The following is a 26,711-nucleotide window of genomic DNA, read 5'->3' on the forward strand; positions in this document are numbered from 1 at the left end:
ATTTCTGAATACCTCTTGATGGGGGTAAAAGTAAGTCTGAGAGGCATTTAGGATGGCCACTTACCCATTGCAAAAAAGAAGGAACTTTTGCAGCAGCACAAAGAGGACACCAGCCTGCAGAACTTCTGCATATTCTAATTCATACGTGCACACATAGAAGCAATTACTGCCATTTAAATCAAAATAACAGTGCATCTCCCCATAGTGAGGAAGACCAGGTAGGTGAAGTCCGGGGCAAAGTTCGGCTGGACAACTTCAAGGCCTCTGGCTGTTTCATTTTCTCATGGTTCCTCAATGTTAAATTGGACTGGAACAGGATACCTCTACTAGTAGAGCATGCCTTCCATTGGAGGACGGCCCCCAGCAAAGTCGGCCACCCGGCCACCTCGAGGTTAATACCCGCATGTCCTTGCTGAACTTGATGGGCCATTGGTCTGTTCCATCGTGTACTTGTTTTGTCATGGATGGGTTCCAAGCGCCGTATTCCCCTCTGCCCCGTCAGTGGAAACTTTACACCACAACGGCCTTTTGATGATCGCAAGGACTTTGCCTCTTCTTAACATGAGTGACATCTTTGCTAGCAGAAAGCACCCAACAAAAACACAGAGGGAGTCAACACTGTCTTGACCTTGTGACTATCAAGCAATTAAACGATGGACCTGCTCGCTTATTTTCATTCCTCCCCATTTTCATTTTCTTTCTTTCTTTTTTTTTAAGTGAGCAGCTTCCCTCTTTTTTCCATCACTGTGCCGTTTTGCAGCACAACCCGCTCTCTTCACCTTTGCCTCCCTTCTCAAACATTTTAAGGAACAGGCACTTTGGATGCCCATTTCAGCTTTTGTCGTAACACGGCGCTGCTTCTCCAGGGCCCAGCCGCAAGCATAAGTTAAATAATGCCATGGCATTTTAACCTCCCTGAAAAATCAAGGCTGAATCCAAAGTCACGCCAGCACCTTCCATGCCTGAAGCATGTGACTGTGGGGCGCCAGGCCCCCTGTGGCCTACTCGCAAGTCAGCGGTTCTCCAGGGCCTCGGCCAGGGGTCTTGTGGGGGGCTGCTCTTGGAAACTCTTTCAGTGCCAATGCCAGGCAGTGCTTGCTTCACGGAGGATGCCTCTTTTCAGGGCTGGGCTCTGGGCAGGAGAATGAGCCCAGACTCGAGGCTGACACAGAACCAGAGGTGGAGGGGATCCAAGAGCTCAGGTAGACTGGGCCTCTCAAGCCAAGTTCTTGGAACCAGCAAGCCAGTGAATATTCCTTCATGTCTGGGAGAAGTCTGCGTCCAGCAGGAGCAGAGCCAGTCTTTTTCCATGGAGAGGCTGCAGGGATGCACCTCCCCACCGGGGGCAGCAGCAAGCTGCTCCTGACGTCAGCTGATGGGTTTTGTGGTGTTTATTGTTGTACATATTGCTGGTGGAGAGCTTTGCAAGGCAAAGAAGCGCCACCCATCAAAGGCGGACCATCCTGAAGACTACTTCAACCTTTAGAGGTTTCCCCACGTTCAGCCAGGAACTTTGAAGTCTATATTTGGAGGGATAAGGGCTAGGAATTTGATTTAAAAACCACAAGTAAAACTCTGCTGAAACCGCTTTCTGCTTTGCTTGGTGCCATGTTCTGTACACCTGCAAAACTGCTGTGTGCTTGCCACACAACAGTGGCAGAAGCCGGGCTTTTAAAAATGTGGGGATCTTGTCAGCCTATCGTCAAGTCATTCCATTCAGGAAGCAGGAATATCAGTTATTCAGATGTTCCTGGGAGAGAAGGGGGGGTTCGGCTGGAGGAAGATAAAACAGAATGGACGGATGCATTGCAAATGGTATTACCCGGCCACTGCTCCTGATGTCTTTTGCACAAATGGCCAACTTTGTCAAAACCCCGTAAATCTTGCAAAGTTTATTTTCCTTGCAGCATCTGTGTTTTATAACAGCACTTTTAATTTGTTTTTGCATTGTCTGTGGGGATTTCTTTTGTCCGGCATTTTCATACCTTTCCCTCCCCTCCCCCCTGCCGTTGAAAAAGGAAAAAGGGGAAAGGAATCATAAGTGGAAGCAAGCATATAAGCGATGGCTAACTTGGGAATATTTTATCCACAAAGTTACTCTGGCAAGCAGCGGTCCTTTGCACCAGCCACAAAGGCAATTGTTGATTTTCCCTCCCTCCCTGCCTTTTCAATCCTCATCTTAATCCATTTTTCCGATGTACGTGGTGGTGGAAAAATGTCTGGAAAAATAAGGATTTGTAATGTTGAATGGACAATATGGTTTTTTTGTTTGGTTTTTTTACACTGTCTTCTCTCCTCCCCCTCAACCCAATCTTCCTAAAACACCAAACACTCACAACAAAAATTTATGGGCTATGTTTTCCATGTTTTGCTTGTAAAGTTTCTATATCAGGGAAATGTTCTCCTTTCTTTCTTACTGTTGTCATGTGCTTTGCAAAGCCAGAGATCATGCTGTCATTTCCTGAAGAGCAACGGTTGTCCATTGGCTGTCCGTGCGGGTCTCTGGCCCGGTCCAGGCGGTGCGTATTTCTGTGGATGTGGTGGGGTGCAAAGCAGACGGAGCAGCCTTCCTCATGCTTGGGGATCCCCGGGAGATTTGGACAGCGGCTTCCAGAATTCCTGACCGTGGGCCGTGTGAGCTGTGAGCCACGGGCCATGTGAGGAGATGTGAGCTGAAGTCCAGTGCATCTGGACAGCAGCAGGATGAGGAGGGCTGACCTAAGATCTGTGCCAGCCTTCCCGAGCCAGTGGCCTGGGACTACAGCCCCCATAATTCCCCCTGCCAGCTCCCTAGACCTTGCTGTGGGTTGTGGAGGAAGATTCGTCTTCCACCGAAGCTGGCTCAGAAAAGAGGACTAGCAGGGGGAAATGGCATGATCTGCAATGGCCAGGAGCCCAGCTTTGCGGAAGACAGTCCTCTGCTTGAAAGGCTAACATGGGGTCTCCTCTCCCAGAAGAGGCATTCCAGTCCAAGGCCATCAGGCACGAAGACCCCCAAGGCAGGGAATTTGTCTGTCAGTGCTGAGATGTCCCCAGGCCATGAGCATGCCAGGGTTTGCATTTGCACCTCAATGGTAAGAGCTATTTTTACATTGGAATATCCCTATAACCTAATATGTGCACAGCGTGTGCAGATCCATGCGCTCTTCTTCCTCTTCTTTGTGGGGGAGGGGGTGTGTGTGGAGGCCCTCGCTTTTTCCCGGCTGCCTAGAGCGATCCCTTCCTCCCTCAGGCCCACTCACTTTCCTGCATGAAATTAAACATATGATCAGCAGGCAAGTTGTTAAACATGTGGCCGGGCGAAAGACAGAGCTCTCCCTTCATCTCTTTTTTACAGACGAAGGGCTAAAGCAGGGCGAGCAACTCGCTGCATTCCAGATGCTTGGGCCCACAACCCCCATCATCCCTTGAAATTGGCTCTGCCGGCTGAGGCTGATGGGTGCGGTAGGCCTCTGCAGGGCCTCAGGCTGCCCATGGCTGAGCTCAGCGCTGTGAGGGAGAAGCCTGCCCTAAGCCGGGGCTTGCCCGATCGCCATCCCTCCGAGGCAGAGGCATGTGAAGCCGCCCTCATTTAGCCACAGGGCCAGCAGCTCTCAGGCACCAGGGCCAAAGGGGCAGAGCCAGGAGAAAGACCGCTGAGAAAAAATGGGACACGCCAGAGGAGGGAAGCAAAGTTAGATGTCGTTGCATTTATTTAGATGTTTTGCTTTGTTTTGTTTTTTTGCGGGGAAGGGAAATTTGGGGAAGCGCTGAGGAAAGGAAATGCTCAGGCAATATTTTCTCGTTCAGGTTGATGCATGAGCATTTTTAAAAAAGTTGTATTTTAAAATCATGTCAAAAATTGCGGGGGTTGGGGTGGAAGGCAGCTGCCCGTTTTCTTGACTCCCCCTTAAAACAGAGCTGAGAATGTTCCCACATAAAGAAGCATTCTGTTATATTAAGGACTGTTTCTAAATTTGCATAATGAATTGGCATTGTGTGCATGTGCACACCTTCAGTCGTCCTGTTTTTTGGCATGGTGGCATACTTCATGACAACTTTCTTGACAACGCACAAGCAAAGTTGGGGCTTTTTGCATGGCTCTGGAGTAAGAATTGCAGCGGCAAAGTTACTCCGTTTTGACGCCAGACTAGTTATGCAATTGTATCAGTGTTGTGTAGCCCTGATATCAAAAGGTAGATGGACAGGTGGGTAGGTTTGAGCTGATGTCTCGAGATGTTGTACCAGCTCATGAAAAGGTGCGTGAAAGCATCCAGCCGGCGAGGCAAAGAGACTCTCCTTGCATAGGTGTAACCTTATCGGAAGTAAAATGGGCCCGCTGGGTTTGTGTGTCAGGAGGTGAGGATGGGTGGCAGGCAGGGAATCCTGTCAGACAAACGGTTGAGCAAGAGTGCCCTGTGCTTTATTTGGGAGGTTGATTAAACCCCGGAACCAAAGTCAGAAGGTTCCACAAGGAGTATATCCATAGCACATACTCCTCCGTGTGCGTTGCTGACAAAGGCTCCATTCTCAAAGCCGTATCTTTCCGTTTTTCTTGGCGACTGCTGCTTAGAGAAAAGCAGCACGATTTTGAGGTTATCGACTCGTTCTGACCAAGAGAAGGCAGGTGTCGGTCAGCTCCAGCGTGCGCCTGGTGACTTTTGCTGGGTGTTTGGTGAAATGGATAGAACGATAACATCATCCAAAGATTGACAACACACCCCTTGTTTGCCAGTGTGAAGCCGCTGAAGGTTGGGCAACGGGGGCTGCTTGCTCGTTTGTTTTGCATTGCCTTCTGTTTGGCTCCTCCGGAGGAACCAAAAACCAGCTGCAGCAAGTAGCGGAAGGGCGCTTCCATTACCAGGCAAACTGAAACAAATTTTCTGCACAGAGCTAAAACAAAAGCACAACCAAGAAGCTCCTTGCAACTGCTACGAATGGGAAGTTTTTCTTCTCTTGACTTTTCTGGTGACACGTTAAAGCTTCAAGCGGCGCAGCTCCCTTAGGATTTGCCGCACTGGTCTCATTCCAAAGGAAGCTCGGCCATGCCCCGTCCAGAGTCTGGCTAGAACCGGATCTGGGCTGCCGTCCTTTGAGAATGCGATGCACGGCCTCACGGGGATGGGTGTGGGAGTGCTTTTGCCAGTGCTTGTGGGAGGGAATTCTGGCTGTCACTTAGGAGTCGGCTGGCTTCTAAACAAGCAAACCCATCCGTCTCTGATAGCAGCTTTTATCCCCAAAACACCTCAGTAAGTTTGTGTGATGGTTCAATGCGGCAAGAAACCGAAGCATTCGGGAAAAAGCAAACCACCGGAAAATTCTCAGCAGCAAGATTCCCATGCATCAAAAGGAAAGGCAGACCGCCACCCCACAAGCCGTGCGCATTCTTGGCTCAGAAGTGGATGCCACAATGTTGAGTGGATTTTGACCTGGATCCATGTGATGGGAGGTGCCTTGAAGCTGACGAATGCATAAAACAGAAATTTGCAGCTTGCCGTCCGTGCTGCACCACTCTGGACCCTCATCCAGCTGCGTGCCCCTGCTGAATTTTATTTCTTCAGATTTTTAAATCATTTAAGAATAATTAACTGGGGAGCCGCCAGGCTGCAGCATGAAGTCCCGGCTGCCACTGCTCTCTTGATTTCTGTTTGTAAGAGAGGCCTTGTGTCTTGTACCTCGGGCCTTATCTTTGCTTCATACCAGTTACAAAATTCTTGGCTCAGCTGCTCAGGTAGGGGTTTGGGTCTTTGAAGCTTCACCAAGTTGCTCTTTGAGAAGTGGATGCTTTGTGACTGGCCAGGCCTGCTCGGGTAGCCATTTTATGACTTGGCAAGCCCCTCAACCATAGCAGCCATTTTGTGACAGTGCCCGTGGTGTGTTTGCAGATTCCAAATGTGTCCACTGACTCAAAAAAGGTGTTGCAAAGTTACTGAGGGGAAAATCCTCGGGTCTCAGTTGGTGAGCCTTGCTGATTGGCTGCGACCTTTAAGGGACCATACTTGGAAAAATGACTCTTCCCACGTGGGAGAATTATTGGCTTTTTGTTCAGCTGCAGTATTGCCCAATGCCATTTGTTTGCCTGAACCTGTTCCCCTTTATCTCCACGCCAGCCAGCTTCCTGGCTTCACTTTTGTGTTCTGTTTTTCACTGGGTCATTGGGCCCAGCCTTACTCTTCAATTGCAGTTAGCTGCTCCAGTCCTCAAACAAATTGTCATTTACTTTTAATTGGCATCAATATGAGCTCCATGCTGCAAGCCGTGGATTCTCTCAGACTGCATCTGACCTTGCATTTCATAGGGGAGCTTGCATCCCTAAATATCTGTACCTTTTTTCTTCCTAGGGTGTTCACTAATTGTTTGAATAACTTGACTAATTTTTGCAATGAATCTTGAGGGACGTGTATGGTGTGGGGCAGGGCGGGGAGAGAGAGAGAGCTTTCAGTCACATTAGAAATGTCTGACTGTGGCATATTTCTCGAACTGTCCTTTAATGGAGAATCACTGGTTAGCTTGGAAGAGTGGGAGAGCATCTGACGCTCGAGTGCACCCTTCTGGACTTTTGGCCTGTTCCAGAAAGGTTTCTTCTGCCTGCAGTCCTGCTTGATGCAGTGGGTGTTGCTCGGTTGTTAGAGCCTGAAGGGGGGAGCGGAGCAGTGCGCCCCCCTCCCCACAATCTTTTATTATTGAGTGTTTTCTCAGGCCGAGGTACAATAGCAGGCCATAAAGTTGGGTTTTTTTTATTTTTTTGGTCCCTTCCTCCCTTTTAAAGACTTGACCTGTTAAATATAATCTATGGAGCACCACTTCATCCCAGTAGCGAGAACACAATGTAGCTCTTCTTGAATGCAAGATAAAAGAACTGCTGAAGCGCATTTTCCTTGCTCCCCACGGCCATGCAATTAAGAAGTTAAGGTTGTATCTTTGTGGTGCCGGCCACAGCAACATTTCTAACGCTGTGAGACTGTGCGTGTTGCACAGCATCTGCCCTCTTCCGCAGTTAGGTACTTCTTACATAGGAAGCACTGGAAAGAAAGGCTAAGAGCGCGCCGTGCTCGTAAGCTTATTTGACAGCCCTTTCAGAGCGGTTGGAGGAAAAGAGTCGGCACGAAGCAAAGCGACAGCTTGAAGACATTCTGGAAAAAGCGAGTGAGGCTGTTATTAGTTAGCAGTGGACGGATGTGATGTTGATGGCACAGCCACCCGAAACAGATAAAGAATAGCTCTATTTAGTCTGCCACCTCGTCCTTCAGTGCAAAGATCCATCCAGGAAGCTCACAAAAGGTTATGAGGATGCCTTTCTGGTATGCTGTCCTTGGGTCTCGAAGCTTCGCTGGAGCAAAATACTGCGCTTGCCCCTCAGATTCTAGTCTTCAAGGGGAAAAAATCCATGCTTTTGTCATCCATGAGGACTAGCAACGTAACCTTTCTTTAAAAAAAGGTTGGGCTTTCTCTAGAAACTGATTGCAGCCAAACTGTGACAGCCACATGTTGCTCTCATGTTCAGTGCAAGCGAAAATACTTCTTCGTCCTTATTTCCTGTCCAATCTATCTGGAGATCAATTATTAATCTAGACGCTAGATTTCCACTTAGCAACCACTAGTGAGATGATGACAAATAATACTTTGTGCTTCTAACTTTGCAAACACTTTACCAGCCTTAGAATTTATTATAAAACACAATCGGAACACATTTGATGGGATTTCATGAGGAAGAAAAAAGATGCCTGGCCATCTCCTGCAGCATCCACTGCACACAGAGAGCTTCTCTGCGGCTTTTATCTCGGAGGATCTTCATTGTCTCGGGCTTCTTCCCGGGCGCGGGCCGCTGTATTTAAGCCAGTGCAGCTCTGCCTTGGCGTGGATGCGTGCACACTTCATTGGCCGTGTGCTCCAGGGGTCTGAAGGTCAGGCCCACATCGTATGCCGGGTGGCCATGTTCCCTGCTTCTCAGAGGGCAGTTCTCTCTTCCAAGCGCAGCCTGTTACACTTCAAAGCTCCATCAGGGGAAAGAGCTGTACCTGATGGAGCCAGGCCCCTGGCCCCACTGCATGGGTTGCATCCAGTGCCAGTCCTTCATAGAGAGTAGACCCCTTGGACTGAACGGGGCTTCCGTTGGTCATCACAGCCTCCTGCTCCAAAGCCAAATGCCCACTAGCTCTATTTAAATGTCAATTATTTCTAAACATGCCTATTGCTATATAAATTAGCACATGCAAATTTCATGCAGCCTCATGCCGTCTTTTGTCCTCTTTTTGGATGACCACACTAATTGTATAATATGATACTATACGAGTATGTTATTGAACACGGAATATAGCTGTTGAGAATCTCACTGTTGAGAATCTCAGCTTCCACATTTAAAGATGAAGGCGCATGTTTCTAGTCCTTATTCTTGTCCAAAGGTGTGCTTGAAAACACTTGCTGAAATTACAGAAGCTGAATGTAATTTTCAGTGGTGGGGAACAGGGCCTTGCCTTGCCCCTCCGCGTGACTGAAGGACGAACCCAAATGAATTCTGCAGAAAATAGAGGGGAATTACATGCTTCTGTTGATGTTAAACATATACTTTATGTACGCTGTAGAGTTAAGTTTCTTTCCTGCCGTGACATTTTTTAAAATCTGAACTTAGGTATTCCACCCCATATGTTGTGATTAGGGCGGGACAGGTTCCCCTCATCCCATTCTGCCTCTGTTTTGTGGATCGCCAGGTGTCTTTTATTTCGCTGTCTCCACATTCTGTAGGGGTGTATGCAAGAGCACACCCTCACCCGAGCCGTTAGCACTGAGTCGCAGTTGCACCAGTGCCACTTCGGGTTAACGTCTATTAGGGAAGTGAGTATTAGAATGAACGTGCATCAGGGCAAGTGCAAATTAGTGCTAATGCACAAGTGCCAGCGTGTGCCAGTTCCCAGCGAGGGTGAAAACCAGGCTGTGAAATCCTCGGTCTGCAGCTAAATCCATAGACCTCGTTCACAAAACTCAGTTGCATTGGCTGTGGGTTTCTTCCACAGCACTGGCTGCGATGCGCCCGGACCCTTCTTTACCTATCAGTCCAGTCTTGTAACAAATAGTATAAATTAAGACGCCTTTGTGAAACTTGTGTCATTTATATAGCTTTTGGGGAACACCCAGGGCACCCCCCCCCCCCGACACACACACGGGTTCCGGGAGGAGCAGTTCATCACAGGCCCTCAGAAGATGCCCTCTCCTGCCGTAAAGAAATGACAACATTTGACCCCTGCACGTTCTCACGGGGATTTCATGCACCACTTGCTGTTCTGCAGTAAAATTGGAATCCTTGGGTTGCTTGACTGAACGGGAGAAGGAGGTGAATGTTACTGGATCCAGCTGATCCAGTTCTGCCCTTCTGCTCGGGTTCAGGTTGAAAGACTACATAGGCGGCAACGCGAAACGCGTAAATCCCCTAGAGCGCATTAGGACTTACTTCTGAGTAAACATGCTTTGGGTTAGGTTCTCTCAGCATGTTTCCAGGGAAGCTACATCCTGCCACCCCATCCCTTTGGCTGGAGGGCAAGATAGAAATGTTTCAGACGAAAGGAAAACAGCACGCCAAGTATTGGAACAGGAGCTGCCGAAGAGGACGCACCATTGGCTACAAGTATTTTGCTACGTTCCATGCTTCCGAGTCCCCTCTGATTTATGTCAGCCCTGTGAATGAGAGCTCTCCAAAACACCCCGTCCTTGACGGTCCTGTGCAGCTCTTGCAAACTCAAGGCTGGAGCTTCCTTTACGGCATTGATCCACTTCATATCTGGCCTTCCCCTTCCTCTGCCTTTGCCTTTCCCCAGCATTATTGTCTTCTCTAGTGCTGTGCCTGAAATATAACCGCTTCCACTTCATCCGTTCGGCTTCCAGGGAAAGTTCTAGTGCATTTGATGTGGGGCTGTTTTGTTGTCTTGTGGGTCCAGATTACTTGCAAAGCATTGCTCCAGCGCCATGTTTAGAACACCTCAATTGGCTTCCTTCGGCTTACTTCATGCCAGCTCATAGCAATCTGGAAATGAATCATGTGGATCTTCTCAGTGAAATGAGTGACCTCAGTGGCCTTCAGTGAAATGTTTTTATACTTGGCGATCATTTCCAGCTTCTCCAGTGCTATGCTTTCAAGTCTTAGTCTTCTTTCTTGGTTGCAATCTCCCTTTGAATTGGTGATGATGATAATGATGAAAAATACTATTATTGCATTATATTTCTATACTGCCCATAGCTGAAGCTCTCTGGGCAGTTCACAACCTTTAAGTCACCCAAGGCATGCAAAATCTTTCACTCCTTCAGTGTCTTCATTGTTGACCTTAGTGTTGTATAATTCGTCTGCAGTCATGATTTTTTCTTTCCATGTTCAGTCACAGACCTTCACTTTTTTCCTCCACTTTCACTAGTGGTTGTTTCAATTTGTTGCTGCTTTCTGCCAGCAATACGGTACTGTCTGCAAATGTTACATTTGATCATCGTCCACTAATTTGCGCTCGTCCTGCCTCTGATTCGAATCTGGTTTCTTTATGATATGTTCTGTATACTGATTGAACTGGCAGGGAGATAAAATACACCGTTGTCTGATGCCTTTGCCTTTAGAAAACCATTCTTTTCCTCCAGATACTCCCCTAACACTAGCTTCTTCTCCATGACACAACTTGTACCTCATGTTGATCAAATGCTGAGGCACCTCTGTTTCCTTCGGGTACCTTTTTTCAGCTTCTCAAGATCCATACTGTCAAAGGCTTCGCTGTAGCCTATAAAGAATGGACTCGCCTCCTTATGAGATGCTTGAGGTGGAGGAACTCTGGTGCACATCCTACTTGAGGGTTTGCTAACACGTGATCAGATTGCTGGACTGGATGGACCATTGGCCTGACCCAGCAGAACTGTTTTTCAGCCCTTACGTTTACTGGCGCACTCACACGAGACAGGCCGCTTGAGGGTCAGCGCACCCACTTGAAGGAATTGTATAAAATCCTAGCCATTTAGGGCATGGTTACCAGAAGGAGTGCCTTGGCTTGCGTCCTACTGCCTGTGGCTTGAATTTTGCTGGGAAGGCCTTTTTGGTCAGACCGTCACTAAGCAAAGGCCAGACTTCCAGAACTCGTAGCAGGTCCTTCTTGGTGGTGGCACCCCAGTTGTGGAATGTTTTCCTGCAGGAGGTCAGCCCGGTGGCGCCAGTGTTGAGTCTTTGGCACCAGGGAAAGCAGGTCTTTTCCGTCAGGCCTTTCGATGAGCTTGTGCATCAGCTGAAGGGGCACCATTGATAGACTATGATGGACTGACTCACCATACTTTAGCTATTGTAGTTTTGAATGGATTCCATAGTAGCGTATAGTTACAACAGATTGTATCTCTCGACCGCCCTGGGATGGAATGGTTGGTGAAGAGTAGGATATTTTTTAAAGCTCACAGATGCATAAACTTCAAAAGGAAGTGGACAGGATTGGTTTTTGGAATTAGTTTCAGGGTTATTAAAAAAAATCGCTTAGCACCTCTGCATCTCCATGTGTTCCATTCTGCTTTTCCAAGGGCTGATGGCTTTTTTGGAAGAAGCAAGAATAAGCAGAATTGGACTGTGATTAGAAACCACTTGCTATGGCTTTATAAACTGTGTTTTCTATTTTAATGTAAGAAACAAAATCGGATTCTTTTCACACAGTCTGAGAAGACAGAACAGCAGTTACAGTACCAAAACTTCACTCTAGATTTCTTTCCCTTTCCTCCCCAGTTTAAATGGGCATATATAAGTTATTTCTGAGCAGATCTCCTCTGGACTGTGAGTGTGAGGGAGACAGAGATTTAAGGCTGCAATCTTGGGAACGCGTATTTGGGAGTATCGTAGGGGCCCATCGTAGTTTTTTGGGGAATGCATTCCATGGCCTGGGGGCAATACTGGAAGAAGCCCTTTCGGCTGTGCCTGGCATTCGGGTCTCTGCAGAAAATGTTGCTCAGGGCCCCCTTGCCGATTTTAATACCTGAGCAGGGCCAGCGTGATCCAGGCAATCCTAAGCCATTCGGGTGCAACCCTAAGCAGGCTTGGAGAGGAGAGAAGCCTTCAGCTCCCCGCATACTCCAGCTAGCGAGTCAACATTCCTCCTGTTGTAAAAAACAAGATAAATAATCTTAATGTATGCAGCGCAGCTCGCAAACAAACCAGCGGAAGAAGTCGGCATGTTTTGAACTTATTATGGATAGACAAAAATCTTTGCCGTGTGTTGGTGGACTTCAGTGGCTGTATTTCTGGCTCGCATGCAGATCACTTGCTCTACAAGCTGGTTGCGTTTGCAGGGCAGCGGGGAGATGGCTGGTGGAACCACCCTCTCAGAGCACCGCTCTCCATTTTTTCTGCTGAGTTTGGGGTTGTGTTTTGTGTTTTTGTCCAGTGAGCGACATGCGCCGTCTTTGGTCTGTCAAGCCCGACAAAGGCCATAATTTGCTGCCGTGATGCATTAGGCCAGAATCATTCCTCGGTTCTTAAAGCCGTTCCCCACAACTACAGCGGTGGGGCGTGTGCACCCCTCTCCTCAGTTACGCCTCTGTCGCCGTCGGCTTGTCGAAAATCTTTTTTGGGTTGGTTTGATCAACAACCATCCCTTCCGTCCCGCCAAGTGTGACAGGAAGCTCTTTCAGGGATCTGCGGCTCACCTTCTTTGCGTTGGCCAACTTAACAGAGAAGGAAGTAGCCCTGTCCTTACGAAGGGCCGAATGCGTTCTCTTGTCGAGATGTCTCAGCGGCTCATTAACAAAACAAAAGAATGCCGAAAACTACATTCATTCTCCTTTTCTATATCGAGCATGAATGAAAGGAGGGGCTAATTAAAAAAGGTCTATTCCTCATTTGTGGGAGGGATGCAGATGCCGCTCTGGTGTTACTCTAAGATATACAATACTCCCCTTTCATTTCTTTACTTTTTAAAACGACGCACACCGTTTTGTAAACGGACTTTCAGGCTCTTTCAGCTGCTGGCTGGATTCGATTTTTGTGGCAGCCCCTGGATTCGATTTTTGTGGGTGGGTTTTGTGGCAGGGGGAAGCCTCAGGCCTCCGATACCAGCATTACTGCTCGCTTTGCCAGGGGTTTTGATATAGCGATCCCAGGCTGTTCGGTCCGAAAAGGAACATTTTTAAAAATGCACACCACAAGGGATTGCTTATGCATGGTATTAGATGACCCCAAAAAGCGACGGGGGGAATCGAAGCCTTGAGTCTCTTTAGGAGGAAGAGGCATTAATTAAGACCTTGGTCCCCCCCCCTCCCCACTTTCCTCTTCCTATCTTCAATCCATCTGAAGTACCATTAAAGCCTTTCAGACGGCTTCCTGTGAGGGACCTTTTTATCCAGCGTTGTTGTTCTTCATTGGGGAAAAAACGGGGGCGGTTGCACTTCAGCTTGGAGTTTTGGACGCTTCTGCCTTGGGACTTGTATAATATCTCCACAAAGTGCAGCAACGGTTGTTTAGGAACTCTAATTCAAACATGTCTCCCTTTTGATTATCATCCCCCCTCTCAGCAAGCTTCTTTTCCTCCCTCTCGAAAAGAAAAGCCACCATTTCACAGCATTGGGTGGACACAGAAAAACAAGTTAATGATCTAAACCTTTTAATTCAAGGAAGCTTGTCTATTTTTGAGTGCTTTTCAATCTCCTGTAAACAGAGGAGGCCCCTCTCTCTTCTGCCTCTCTTTACATTTCCTCTCCTTTTTGTCTCGGCGGCCCATGAAATTTGTAGTTTGTTCTCTTGCCTTTCTCTCCCACCCCACAGCGGGGAGGCAAAAAATGGTTCCCTGCAGAGTTCCGTGCAGTGGAGGAAAATTAAGTCAAAGGGGGCATATGACATAGTCTACCTTGTATGCCTTCCATATTATAATTTTCCCTTTTCTTCTTGTATGGGGCCTAATTATTGATGCTCATAATGCATTACTATTCTTGAGAAATCAGCGTAGTGGCTAGTGTGCATTTTTTCCCTTTAAAAATGTCTTTTAAGCCAAGAATTCAGATTTCATATTGCACAAACCATAACATGCTGGAACAGTTAAATCTACGATTCCAGTCACATAAATTTGCCCGGTTGAACTTGGTGGGACTAGTTTCCAAGTAAGTCTGCCTGGGGTCAGATGTGAGGCTGCAAACGTGGCTCCCATTTTTTTCTGCCAATGCTAGTTCACGCCTGTTCTTCATCGCCATTGGCAAAAGACCAGAGGCTCCCTGTGATACGATGGAGAACGTTGCCGTGATCAGCTGAAATCAAATGTTTGTAAGCGCCACCGATTCCTCTTCAAGCACCTGCCTAACTCTCATTTGAACTAGTTTGGCATCGAAGTGCTGAACTCTGGCTGGATCCGGTCATATGTCATTTGCTTTGAGCAAAGGCTGCAGTGTAATCCAGAGGGTGGGGAAAGTGTCAAAGTTTCCCCGCACAAGAAAATATGAGATCTGTCTGTCCCAGCAGAATTCAGCTGAGTTCAGGCAGCCTTCTAGTGTGGACTTTCGAGACAGCATTTAACGTCCGATTTTTAATGTGCTACAGAACATTTTTTATCCTCGAAAACAATATGAGCGACATGCGTGACACCGTTGTTTACTCTGATCACCACCTAGCAAAAACATTCTTGAAAGTGAAGAGATCGGTCTTCAACTAAGCCAACAATTTAAAAACATCCAGAATGTATGAAAATGCAAAAGAAAATCCACAGGGAAGTCTCCCACAGAACATCTGTTTCTAAGCACTGTTGTGCTTTCGTGCTGCAGCTTTTTGTATGTGTACAGAGAAGAGGAGTAGTTCTGAATAACTCTGGAGCATGTATCAGCATTGCGGGAAATGTAGCATTGCCGGGCCGAAATTGTAAGGCTGGGAGTGCAGGCATCTGAGCAGCCCCCCCCCCCCCGGCCATCTGAATTTGCTGAACAATTCTCCCTGCCCCTTCCCTCGGGGCTTTTGTAAATAACAGTGAAATGTAGTATTGGAGGGAAATGGGCAATTGGATAGTGAGGGTGAGGGTGAAGGGCCGTCTTCCTGCGACCACTGGGCATTGCACAAAGACTCAAAAGAAACCAAGCCGCCTCTCAAGCTTGTAATCGTATCGGGTGTTTGTCCCCTCAGAAGTAAGCCTGCTCCAGTTCAGCGGGACTTACTCCCAGGTAACCTATGTACAGGACTGCAGTTCAGCGTAGCAGAAACGAGACGCCTAACAGAAGGCACGCACCTAGAAAATGGCGGGAGAAATGTTATAATGTGGCCAGGTCAGTTCTTCTTGCATCAAAAAGTTCAGCTTACTGCATGTGTTTGGAAAGATTTCCGGAGGAGCTGTAGAATCATAACATTTATGGAAACAAATGAGTTTTAAGATGCTTCTTGAATGGGCTGGATCTCAGCTGGCAAAGCAAAGCCAAGCATCCAAAATGGGGAATGGAGGCAATTGAAACAGAGAAGTGGAAATCCAGGGTTTGAAAAGGACAAATGAACCCAAGGAAGAGAACAATTGAGGAGGACAATAATGTGAAATCAAAGAGGAAAGATAAGAAGGGGCAGGGGAGAGCCAATGCACTTAAGTTAATAATAAAATCATGGGTATGATTGTGGTGAGACGAGGCCTGATGCAATGGGTGAATCAGAGGTCAATCGAGTATGATGAGAGCACATTCTGCGAGACGGGGGTCTAGCTAGAGATACGGATTGAGGAGGGGAATTAGAAAGAAGGCGAGCAAGAGTAAGACGCACATACAAACTACATAAAGCACATTAAAGAGGATCGAGCCGTCCGTCAACTTGAAGCACGACAGGGAGGAAAAGTGACTTGTCGGAGGCCAGCGCGTGGCTTAAATGCACGCTAGAGACCATTAGTATAATTTTATATTTCCGAAAAAAAGAAAAAGAGGGAAAGAAGTGCCTAGAGCCAGAGCACGCAGAGAAGGACGGAATGGTGATCGTCTCACGTTCATCTCAGTATCAAATCACTCGTATCGATTGCATGGCCGCTCGAATCAGGAGACGCTTGGTCCCCTCACAGCCTTGGGATGCAGACTTGGTTTGTCTTCTGCTTCTGCCCTTCGTTAGGCACGCACTCAAGAGTTAGTTTTTAAAAGAATATTCTTGTGCCGAGGTTTAATTTAAGGTTCTCATTTGTAACTGCAGATTCCCCAGTTTTTCTTCCAGTTAGTTCACTGGATAAAGTTGCTTACCTCCAGTGCCAAAACACTATTTTCTTTTCTTATTTGATGGTTGCTTGCTTTGAAAAGAACGGAATTTCTCCTCTCCCATCCATTTTGCTGGTTAAAACTGCAGCACTTTTGTTTTGTTTTGTTTGTTTTCGGTGAAAATCTGCTCCTTCTAGGGACTGCATTTGCAGCTGAGCCATGCCGGCCCCTGTTTCAGACATTTAATGGTTTGGAGAAGTGAGTGATTTTTGTTCTGTTTTCACGCTGTGTTACTATGTTCTTCCACGAGGAGACGATCCACTGGGATTGGACTGGGGAGCAACTGGTGTAAGCAAAAGCAGTTCACATTCTTCTTTTCAATGGGTCCTTAGGATGTTTTTTTAATTTAAAAAAATTCCAGCAGATTCTGATTTTTTTAAACCCTGACCACAATGTATTTGGTCTGCAAAAAAAAGAAAAGAGAAGAAAAGGAAAAGGAAAGGAAAGAAAAGGCTTCAAGAATTTGATATTTTTATGTTGCTATATGAATGGGCTTGATCCATACTTCTTGGACTACCACAAATGTTGTAGCTCATCAGATTCAGCATTTCTCTGAATGCTGCCTGGCAGTTCTTGGTGGGTTAAATATATCACAACATACATTGAAATATGCATTTTGAAAGAAAACAAATGACTTTTTTCATTTTTAAAAATGCAGATCAATGCAGAAATGAAATGTAACAGAACAGAATTATAGCTAAAAGCATGGAAAACTGACACAGGGCAGAAACAGAGAGATTTGTCCAACATGTTTAAATCATATTGATTCTAATGGGACAGGCATAATTAATTTTGCACAGCTTGGCATCCAGGCAGCTCCGGCTCTCCCTCCCTCCCTCCTTCCCTCTCTCTCTACATATATTCATCTTAGTTCATCTCCATACACAGTATCTCTAGGACTGCCCCAAATTCTTCCCAAACAAATACAACTCTAAAACGCAATATAAAACAAGAAAAATGATAAAAACTAAAAGCACCATGGAACAGAAATGTTAAGCTTGACAGCTACTGACAAACGAATCTAGACTCATTATTTTCAGCTTCAGCAAGTGCAGCCACACCTATTACCATATAATTCTGGTCCCTAAAAGTATATGAAAGAAATCATTTCTGTTTGTTCTGTATCAGGAATTATCCAGTTCACGCCTTCCAGCCTGGACACAGACTTAGACAATATCCGTGTTTGAGATCTGTGCATTTCCATCCTTGAATGTGATTTAGGCACCCACAAAACGCGTTCAGCCGTCGGTTCGAACTAAGTGCACAAATAAACTTGTGCCGCTGAGAAATGCTCGGAAGTACGTCCTGATCAATGGGAGAGGCACGTGCACATTCCGAAGGTGCCCACAATTACATTTGGGAGAATGTGCATGAGAATAGGCGTGAGTCTTCATGAGGAAGAGAGCAAAACAGGACTCACAATCTGACATAGACTCAGATTGGAGCAAGCCGAGATGGATTTCGGAGAACATCAGCACGCCCAGGTTTTGCCGGCACGCTGTTCAGGCCAATGCAAGGGCAGCCTTCGGTATTGATTTGAAAGGAGCCGAGAAGCTGGCTGATGAGTAAACCTTCCTTGTATTGTGCTGTCAAATACAGGCACTGGATACACACTCAGGGCTTGCAGCTTGTCGCCACACGGAGTCCTGTTTAGGTTTTGAAGAAATGGCCCCACACCTGGGATTGCTCTCCAGGGGGCTGTGTGCACCACGGACATCTGCAGCCACGGATTCCAAAGCACATGGAAGAGGGACAGCTTTTTGCCCTGATACCAAAGCATTTTTATTGGTTTCTGCACCTCCTCCTCCTCTTCCCTGCCCAAAGCAGCCCAGGGGGCAATTCCTTGCAGAATTGTCCCAGAGAGCAGTGACTCTGTGCTCCTGCTGGCAGAGCATTACGTTTCAGGGGTGCAAGCCTGGAGGAAGCTGCAGCCAGCCAGCCAGCCAGCCAGCCACCTGTAACCATTCCTGGTCCCGGATGGGGATGTACCTTGCCGTTCACTTCTGAGCAGAGGTGTCTCGCTGCAAGAGAAGGGGCCTTTTTGGTGTTGTCACCTTGTCCCTGGAAATGTGCCTTTTGCGTCCTTCTGCAGGCTCAGTTTCTGACTGGTGTTTTTCTGAAACACTTCAACACACTGTTTTCCTTTCTTTATCTTAGAATCTGTTGCTTCAGTGGGTAAGGTGACTGGTTTTACTGGTGAATTTCTTATGGATGGGTTTTTTCATTAACCACCTCAAGACTCTGCAATCGAAAGGACAGGCATTTTAGATAAGAAACCAGTGAAACCAGTTTGTTCTTTCAGTCTAGGATGGACTTCAGAGGTGACTGCGCAGACACTTGCTGGAGAAGGGTGTGTACACACATCCAGATTTTGAAAAAAATGTCCGTCCGTCCGTCCGTCCATCCTGTTAATAATTCTGTAAAAGTTTTTGTGTCCTTATAGCCGTTTTGTACCGGGCCAGTACAGGGATAGCCGTTAATTATTCAGTTTCACTTTCTCCCAGACCTGTTTTTAAAACAACCAAACAGGGATTCAGGTGCCAAATTCTAAGGCCTAAGCAGTGAAAGCTATGGATCTGGATAGACAAATTTCTCTCTTGCTTTTTAAATGTCCACATTCACATGTTTAAATCTCCAGTTTTTCCATTCCTGTTTCTGAATTTTGGTAAGTTCTTATAAAAGAACCAAAACATCTCACTGTAGAAAATTCTCATCTATCCACACTGTTGATTTAAAAATGTGCAGACTTGGAAAGGGGCAGTGGATGACAAGGGGAAAGGGGCTGCAAGACCGGGAAAGGTTTTCTGCCGAAATAAAGTTGCTTCTCTTCTCTGTTCTTTTGTTGTCTCCCATCCAGGAAAACTGAACAGCCACGACACTTACAACAATTTTACCAACAATAATCCGGGGAACCCTCGCCTTTCCCCGCTTCCCAGCCTGACGGTGGTGGTGCCTCTGGCTCAAATCAAGCAGCCCATGACTTTAGGAACCATCACCAAACGCACAGGGTAAGCAAAACAGTTGTGGAGGCTGATTCCTGCATTGTGTGTTTCGGAAATCTTTTTTCTTTCTCTCTCTTTGCTGCATTCTGTTTCGGAACAAATTTGTAGCTGCAGCATCTCCCTTTTAAACTTTAAGGCTGCAGCACCGGGCACTGGTATTTGCTGGTAAGCTCTACTCTACACCGTGGGACTTAACTCTTGATTAAACGTGCCTAGGGTTGTTCTGCACACTTCCTTGGCGCGTGCCATGGCAAAAACGGCAGAATACGGAAAGCCGCGTGCAAAGGACTCGGGGGCATCTCAAGCGAGGTCTGTAAATATTTGTCCAGAATTTCCAAACTCTTTGTATTTTTTATATATTTTATGTTGATGGCTCATTTTCTCCAAACCATCTGAGGGATTTGTTTTCTGCTTGAAATCAGAGATAATTAGTAACTCAAACAGAGGATTTCCTGGCCCTTGTTAAGCCATCGACAGTATGTTTTGTGTACTTTAATAGAAAGTGGCATACCAGGGAACGTGTGTGTTCTGGGGTTCACTCGCATTTTTTATTCTCATTCCTATTATTTTGCAAATATGATTTTATCCATTTTATTTTAGCATGTTTCTACTATGTTTGCCCTCAGCTTGCCCATCTTGGTATATGTTATAGAATTTAAAAAGTCAGCATAAGCTTGCTGAAAATGTCTGTATTTAATCACTGTTAACTGTTATCCCGGCTTTCTGGGTATTCACTCTCCCAAGGCAGCTTATAGATCAGTGTGAGATAGATAGATACATACATATGTTGTAAGCTACCCGTGCAACAAGACAACAAAAGAGAAATATTAAGTAGTATTTAAAATACCTACAGCCAATAAACCCGTTACAAAACCACCCAGAGGAGAACTGGAGTGAAGATGTTTTCCGGGCTCTCCTTGCCTTGACCAGACTTCCCCACTCTTTGGGGTCACCAGGATTTCAAGGGGTGCTGTGGGTGCTTTCATAAAATTACCGCCATGGGATTGGGCTCTGCCTATTCCTAAAACGACTCCCATGGTGTACACGACTAAACATAAAACAGTCGTTTTTCTAGACGGCGGACTGGTGAGACCCAGTGTAACTTGCCCAAGAACCAGGGTGCAAAGTGGAAGTGAGATCCACGCTCCGAACACAAGACCGTTCTTCGGAATTCAACTGCAGGTCATACTGGCGGGCACCCCTTCATCCTGCAGCAAGCCAGCCGCCCCCCCCCCCCCGCAATTGAAACGATAAAGATAAAGAAATCTTTCGTAAAAGGAAAACCTGGAGGGCTGGGAACCCTGGCAGGCACCACGGTGGGCTACGGACACCCGATCGGAAACCCCAGCTCCTCACCCGTGGGCAGAACAAGCCGTGCCTCCGGGCCGCCACAAGGCGGGAGACGAGCAGCATCATTCCGCACCAGTCAGACGCCTGAGCACAGCCCATCCTGCAAGTGATCTCGGGCTGGGGATGCTCTCATGGCAAAACGCAGCATGATAGATCTCCCGTCCCTCTGTGGGCAAATAGCGGCTTCAGGAGCAGAGGTTTGCCCTGGGGAAGTGGCGCGAGGGGAAAGGCATGTTCCCCCTTCAGCCCTGCCCTGGCTGGGGAACTGCAGCTCCTCTGGCTCGGGTTTCGTCTCGCCTTCGTGCAGACGTCACGGGGAGTAGAGCGTCCGAGTGTGGGCGCATGTGAAGGACTGGAATCGGGTCAGAGGAGGGCAGCACAGGTTCCGAAAGCAAGTTCTGTGGGAAAAGAGTGAAGGGACCAGGAACGCTTAGCCTGGAGAAGACTCACAGGAGGCAAGGGAGACATGGCAGCCCCTCCCAGCACCCCTGGCGCCCCGCAAAAAAGAGACTCGGTCGCGATTCCCCCCCTCCTGTCTCGTTTGGCCTTTGCACACGCCCTGGGAGCGCAACGCCTTTGGGAGGTGTGAGAAGTGGCCTGTGCAGGCTACCCGATGGCAACGGCACGAAGCGTCCTGTGCCAGCAGCAGCGCCCAGAGAGGGCTGTCGCCTTGCACAGACACGCTCCACAGCAGCGCCCTTTTGTGGCCAGAGGCCGGTGTGGCTCTGCAGGGGCTCTGGCAGCCACAGGAGCGAGGGCATGCTCGGGGCTCCTGACCCAGGGCGGCGTGGCCTCAGTTCTGGGTGCCCTGTGGTTTGCCAGCCTCCCCGAATTGGCTGCCCTCCAGGTATGTCGCGCGGCAACTCCCAGAGTTCCGTGTTGGCTGGTCTGATGGGAGCTGAAGTCCACCTGGGGAAGGAGCCCTTGGGCAGAAGTTCAGAGTGGGGGACCGTCTGGGACTTTCTCGAGTGCAGTAAACTCAGCCTGAGATGGGAGCAATTTTCAGCCTTGAGTAGAGTGTAATTCATGCAGAGCTCGTAAAGTCAGCATGAGGGGGGGAAGTCAGTGTCCTGCGGTGGGATTCACACTTGACTCCAAAAAGCGTTGGTCATCAATCACATTTTAAAACTGTAAACTTATTTCTATTTACACTTGCATCCATGGACTGCTTTTCTATTGGGGGTGGGGGGCTTCAAAGTTAGTTCTGTCCACAGTAAGAATTCATAGATAACAGTGAAGCACGTTAAAATCTCAAACTAAAAGTAAAGAAAGCACAAGGGCAGCATAAGAACTGTAAACAGCCACCTATCTATCCTGAAAGAACCAGAGCAGCAAAGGCACCCCAGACGAAACCCCAGGCGGAATCAGGGAAGCTTCCCACGAAGCCTGTCGCATCGGAGCCGAGCAAAGCAAGGCCAATCCGGGCTGCTGCCGGCAGAAAGCTCTTGCTCCCAGCCTCCAGTTGGGCCCACCTCAAGGCCGCTCTCAAGGACCTCCGTGGTTGGGAATGTTTGTACCGGAAAGGGAGTTCTTGAGACCCTCGGGGCTCAAACTCTCCAGAGATCTATCTAGGGATAGAAAACCCCTTCATTTTCAATATCTCTCAGTCTTTCATTCTTCCAGTCTTAAATTTGCTTGCTCCTGAACTTTGAGAATGTGGGTTTTAAACTTACATGAACATTTGTTCAAGTCTTTTCTGCACATTTCTTCTGTTCCATAGATTTTGTAAGAGAATGTTATCTAAGATACACTAATTCTTGCAAACGCTTTCCCTAATCTAACTGACCGCATTGACCTTTATCACAATATTAGCATAAACCCATATAAGCACAACATCAGTAGTGCTTGTTACACAAGGGGGAAAAGCGGGAATTTGCCGCCAAACATTGCATGCAAACCGCCCCTCTGAAATTCGGTAACAATCACTGCGCTTTTCATTTTGTCTAGAAAGTTCTGACGATGTTGCATTAAAATGGGCTTATGCTATTCTTGAATGCTGTTTTCACAAATGGAAGCGGTTGTGCACACGCTTTCCCATGTCATATGAAGATCCTCTGCCCATAATTGGAGAACCCCAGTGCAGCATCCAGCGTGTGGCTTTCAAAGGATAATGAGTGTCAATTTGCCAATTGGCTTGAAAGGGCAAAATTTAGTAAGTTCATTTCGAAAAGTCAGCTGCATGAATTTCTCTCTCCCCCTCCAAATCCACACACAGCTGAAAGTTGCAGCTGCAAGAGGGTCAGGAACGATGCACCAGACCTGGCGTCCCCACCAGCTAGCTCTCCGTCGTAATCGCTAGGCCTTCGCACGCACTTCCATGCCATAACTTGTCCCGTCAAAAGAAACCAGCAAATGACAATGTTTCAGAAGCTGGGCTGTTAAATCCATTCCGTTGCTGTTTCGCAGCTTGCCGAATAGTGTGTGCTCCATAGTCCACTCGCTGACAGAACTATTCCTTGAGCCAAATGAGTTTGTTTGCTCTTGCGCAAAAGCACCCTTCCAAAAGTGTGCAAATCCCCCCAAGACACCCTTTTCCATGTTTCAGCCGATAGGAGGGAACGTACTTTTTCAGTCCATTTATTATTCAAGCACCTCATTTGTGTAAAAATATGGAAAGTTAAAAAAAAAGTTCTGCACATTTGTGGAATCTGGGAAAAGCAGACTCTGTGGGTTGGAGTTAGAGAAATCTAAATTCATTTGGATCTGCCACAGATTTCTGCAACATCCCTATCCAGATTAATTTATTATTGCAGTGTGTTAGATTTTTGCATTTTATTTATTTATTTATTTATAAAATGTGTATGCTGTCCAATTACTTGCATCTCTGGACGGCTTACAGCATAGATAAATTGACCATCCACACTGGCTGCAAATTGATAAAATACAACAATTTTGCCTCCTTTCCTTGCGCACCACTTAGGTGTGGGAACTGATCTACGAAGAACTGTGTTGTGGACGTCGGTGCCGTATCCTGGTGTTTCAAATGAGATATGCCATTCCCTTGTACTTTAGATTTATTTTATTTATTAAAAGCTTTTCTATCCTGCCCCCTATAGACATAGAATGTCTTGGGGCGGCTTACAATAAATAGATTTCCACTGCCCCGTAGCCCCAGCTTGACTGTGGACACCAATATATAGATTTAGGATATTGCCCTGAATGCCCCGGCCAAATGTCATCCCAGCATCTCAGCGGGGAAGGGGAGTGGTGGCCTGCACGTGCAGAGTGATGTGGCAGAGTCCTGCAGTGGGAGATGGGCTGTGCCACTCCACCACAACTGGAGCTGGGGTGCTGTCTTTTGGAATGGAAACCCCTCTCCAGTCTTGTGGGAAGCAGGCTGGGGTAGACTCGCCGCCCCCGACTGCAAAACTGCCTTTGCCCTTGAGGAGGCTCTTGCGCAGGCCAGAGAGTGTGCGGAGACGGCGCCCTCCGCTCGGTGCCGCCACGTCATCCCGCTGCTCCCGCGGAGTGAGCCTGCGCCGTGGCTGCCCTGCAGTGGCTAAGCCTGCTCGAGATGAGCTGGCTGCTTCCCTGGGGAGCACGGCCCCCTCCCGCCTCGGCCCAGGCACAAGGGCTCTCTCATCCTGCACGCGAGAGCCGTTGGGCGTGCACATCTGAGGAGCTGCCGCCTGTGGCTTGATGCCGCCACGCTGTGCACCCCCTGCCGGACCGGGTGTTTCACGTGGCCTGCCTTTGTGGTTTCGTGTCTGCTCTCCGGTGGCGGCTGCTGGTACACGGAAGAGAGAAGGAAAGCCCTTCCCTGCGTGAGGTCAGAGCTGTGGCATGGCTGCGGGGAACAGGGGAAGCCGCGGTGGATGAGCTGGTTGGCCGGCCGGCCCAGCACATGCCCAGAGGCAGCATTGCTTAGATGTGTCCGTGCACGCGCTAAAGCGTGCCGTCGCTCTGACTTTAACAGCGAACCCCTGAAGAGCCAGTCCCGGCTCGTTGCAGGGGTGGGCATTGCCAGTGGCTGAATTTCGACCGGTGAGCCGGCCAGCGGCGACTCCTGGCTGCAGGCGTAGTTCCAGCGCAGCGAGGAACTTCTCTCCAGGCACTCTAAGCCGCTTTGTTCTCTTTTTCCTCCCTGCCCTGTCCCCGTTTGGAGGAGCCGCCTCCCCTCACCTGCTTCGCCGCGTGTGTGGCCCTGCCCCTCTGCGGCGGGCTGCATGGGGGAGACCGTCCTGCCTGTGCCTCCGCACTGTTCCCTGGCACTGGCTCCTTCCGCCAAGGCAAATAAGAGGTGCGGATTCAGGCGCTTTCCCCCTTGCGTGCCACACCAGTGCCTGGTGTTTGCTCAGGAAGCCACAGGGCTGACATACCTCTGCTTTGCCAGGCCCCGACTCCAAGTTTGAGCACGGTTGATTTCCCCCTCTTGCCTTTTGAGAGAGGTTAGTTAAATACTGTGCGGCTTACTCTAATCTTCGGAAGATCTTTCAGTATTGCCAATGCTTGAATTGTTATCCTTCAGCGTCTAGGAGAAAAATGCAACAGACTGGATGCCTTTTTAAAAAAGGGCTTTCCTTATCTGCTGCGTATACATCAAAGTGGATGCTGATGTACTTGCCGTGCTGGAGACTTGGGCATGGAAGAGGTCTCTGTCCGTAGATCTTTGGCTTATGGGCGGGCCCCCGCGCATGGGGAGCTTTGGCGGGAGAGCACAGCCCGACGGAGTCTTGCCGTGGCCCCTGAGTGGGTGATAGAGATCGACAGAGGAGCTGGAAGGGGCCTGTTATTCCGTCAAGCGCATTGCTGTTGAAGTGCAGTCCCCTTCGCCACCCGCCATTGACTTGGCTGGCTGTGGCTCCTGGGAGCTGTGGTGCAGCCCTGCCAGCCCTAGAGGACCTCACAGTGTCCGGCACTGTTGTCGGCAGTGGGGCCGCGGGTCTGGCTCAGGGCAAGGCCAGTGCTGCTCTGCAGTGGGTTACGGGAGGCTGCGAGGGGACCTCGAAAGACGCCAAAAGCCGAGGGCCGGCTGTGCTCACCGCACACAGGTAGCTGGGTGGAGGAGCCCAGTTCAGACCCCCACTGAGCCGTGGAGCTCACGCCTCGTTGGAGTGCCTGAGAAGAGGAATCGCGGGACCCCAGCGAGGAGGAACGGGGAACTGGTGTGTGTTCGATCTCCACCTGCTCATTGTACGCAGCAGTGCAGCTTCAGAAATGACGGTTCGAGCGGAGATGCAGTCTGGGCCGGCAGAGGAGGAAAGCCGTGTGTCCTGCCCCGTCCACGGTCCCCGTGCAAGGTGTGGCTGGGCCACCTGCCTGATGGCCACCTCGCTCCACGCCGCGGCTGGCTTGACTCGCCTCCAAACAGAGGACCGTTCTTCCCTTATGAAAGAGGCCGCCCTGGGTGGCCGTGGCAGGTCGCAGCCTCGCAGGGCAAAGGCGTGGGAGATGCAATCGCCCCCCGGGCATTTTGTGCGGAGCAAGTGGCGCTTGGTGCAGGACGAAGATCTGGAAGCCCTCCAGACTCCAGTTCCCATCGGCTGACCGGTGGCTGAGCTGCCTGGGGCTGGCGGGAGCCGGCCGCCAGCCACACCGGCAGGGCGAGGCAGTCCACATCCCTGGGAGGTTGGCTAATGGCCGTCTGAGGCCGCCGCAGCCCCACCAAGTTTCCAGGCCTGTCGCTTTCCCGGGAAGCTCAAGCGTGTGGTTCAGGAGCCTGCCAGCCGCTCACCTGGTGGCAAGCCTTGTCGGATTCCGTGCGGCCTGCTCCCGAGTAGGCGGCATGAGCTTGCATTATCTGGGAATTGGGACGGAGAAGTGCTTGCGTTCGCTCGGCTGCAGCGTGGCCCGGTGGAACTCCGCGTTGGCAAGCAGCTGAAGCCCCCCAGCGCAGCCTGCACGGACGCTCCGCACTCCCCCATTGACAAAGCAGCCGCAAATCAAAACCGAATCGGAATGTGGCCGGAGCTTCACGACGGAAACGCAAGCGCTCCGGGGAGCCGAGGTGGGAGGAGGAGACCCCCCTGGTGGACTGGGCCCACGCAGTGCGATGCGTGTGCCTGTGTGTGAAAGGGCTCTCTGGAGCGAAGGATGGAGCAGAGCGGCGGCGTTCCCTCAAGCTCAGCAAGGCCTAAAACGGCCAAATTGACACCGCAGCCTTAACTGGAGCCTCCGGGGGGCAAAGCGTGTGTGCAGCGCACTTAGCATCTGCCCCTCTATTTCTCGGAAGACGGAGTAGGCGAGGAC

General features: G+C 48.9%; 1 protein-coding gene across 9 annotated transcripts in view; it reads left to right on the forward strand.

Moving 5' to 3' along the window:
- The window catches only part of BCAS3 (BCAS3 microtubule associated cell migration factor), a 367,571-nt gene that overhangs the window by 135,042 nt on the left and 205,818 nt on the right, over positions 1–26,711 (forward strand). For all 9 annotated transcript variants that reach the window (XM_044430184.1, XM_044430179.1, XM_044430186.1 and 6 more), the window contains exon 16: positions 19,028–19,178. In XM_044430184.1, coding sequence (XP_044286119.1) covers positions 19,028–19,178 — 151 coding nt within the window. The remainder of the gene's footprint in view (positions 1–19,027; positions 19,179–26,711) is intronic.

This window comes from Varanus komodoensis, unplaced genomic scaffold (genome assembly GCF_004798865.1).
Source record: "Varanus komodoensis strain SLA01 unplaced genomic scaffold, ASM479886v1 scaffold20_1, whole genome shotgun sequence".
In the NCBI taxonomy this organism is placed as follows: domain Eukaryota; kingdom Metazoa; phylum Chordata; class Lepidosauria; order Squamata; family Varanidae; genus Varanus; species Varanus komodoensis.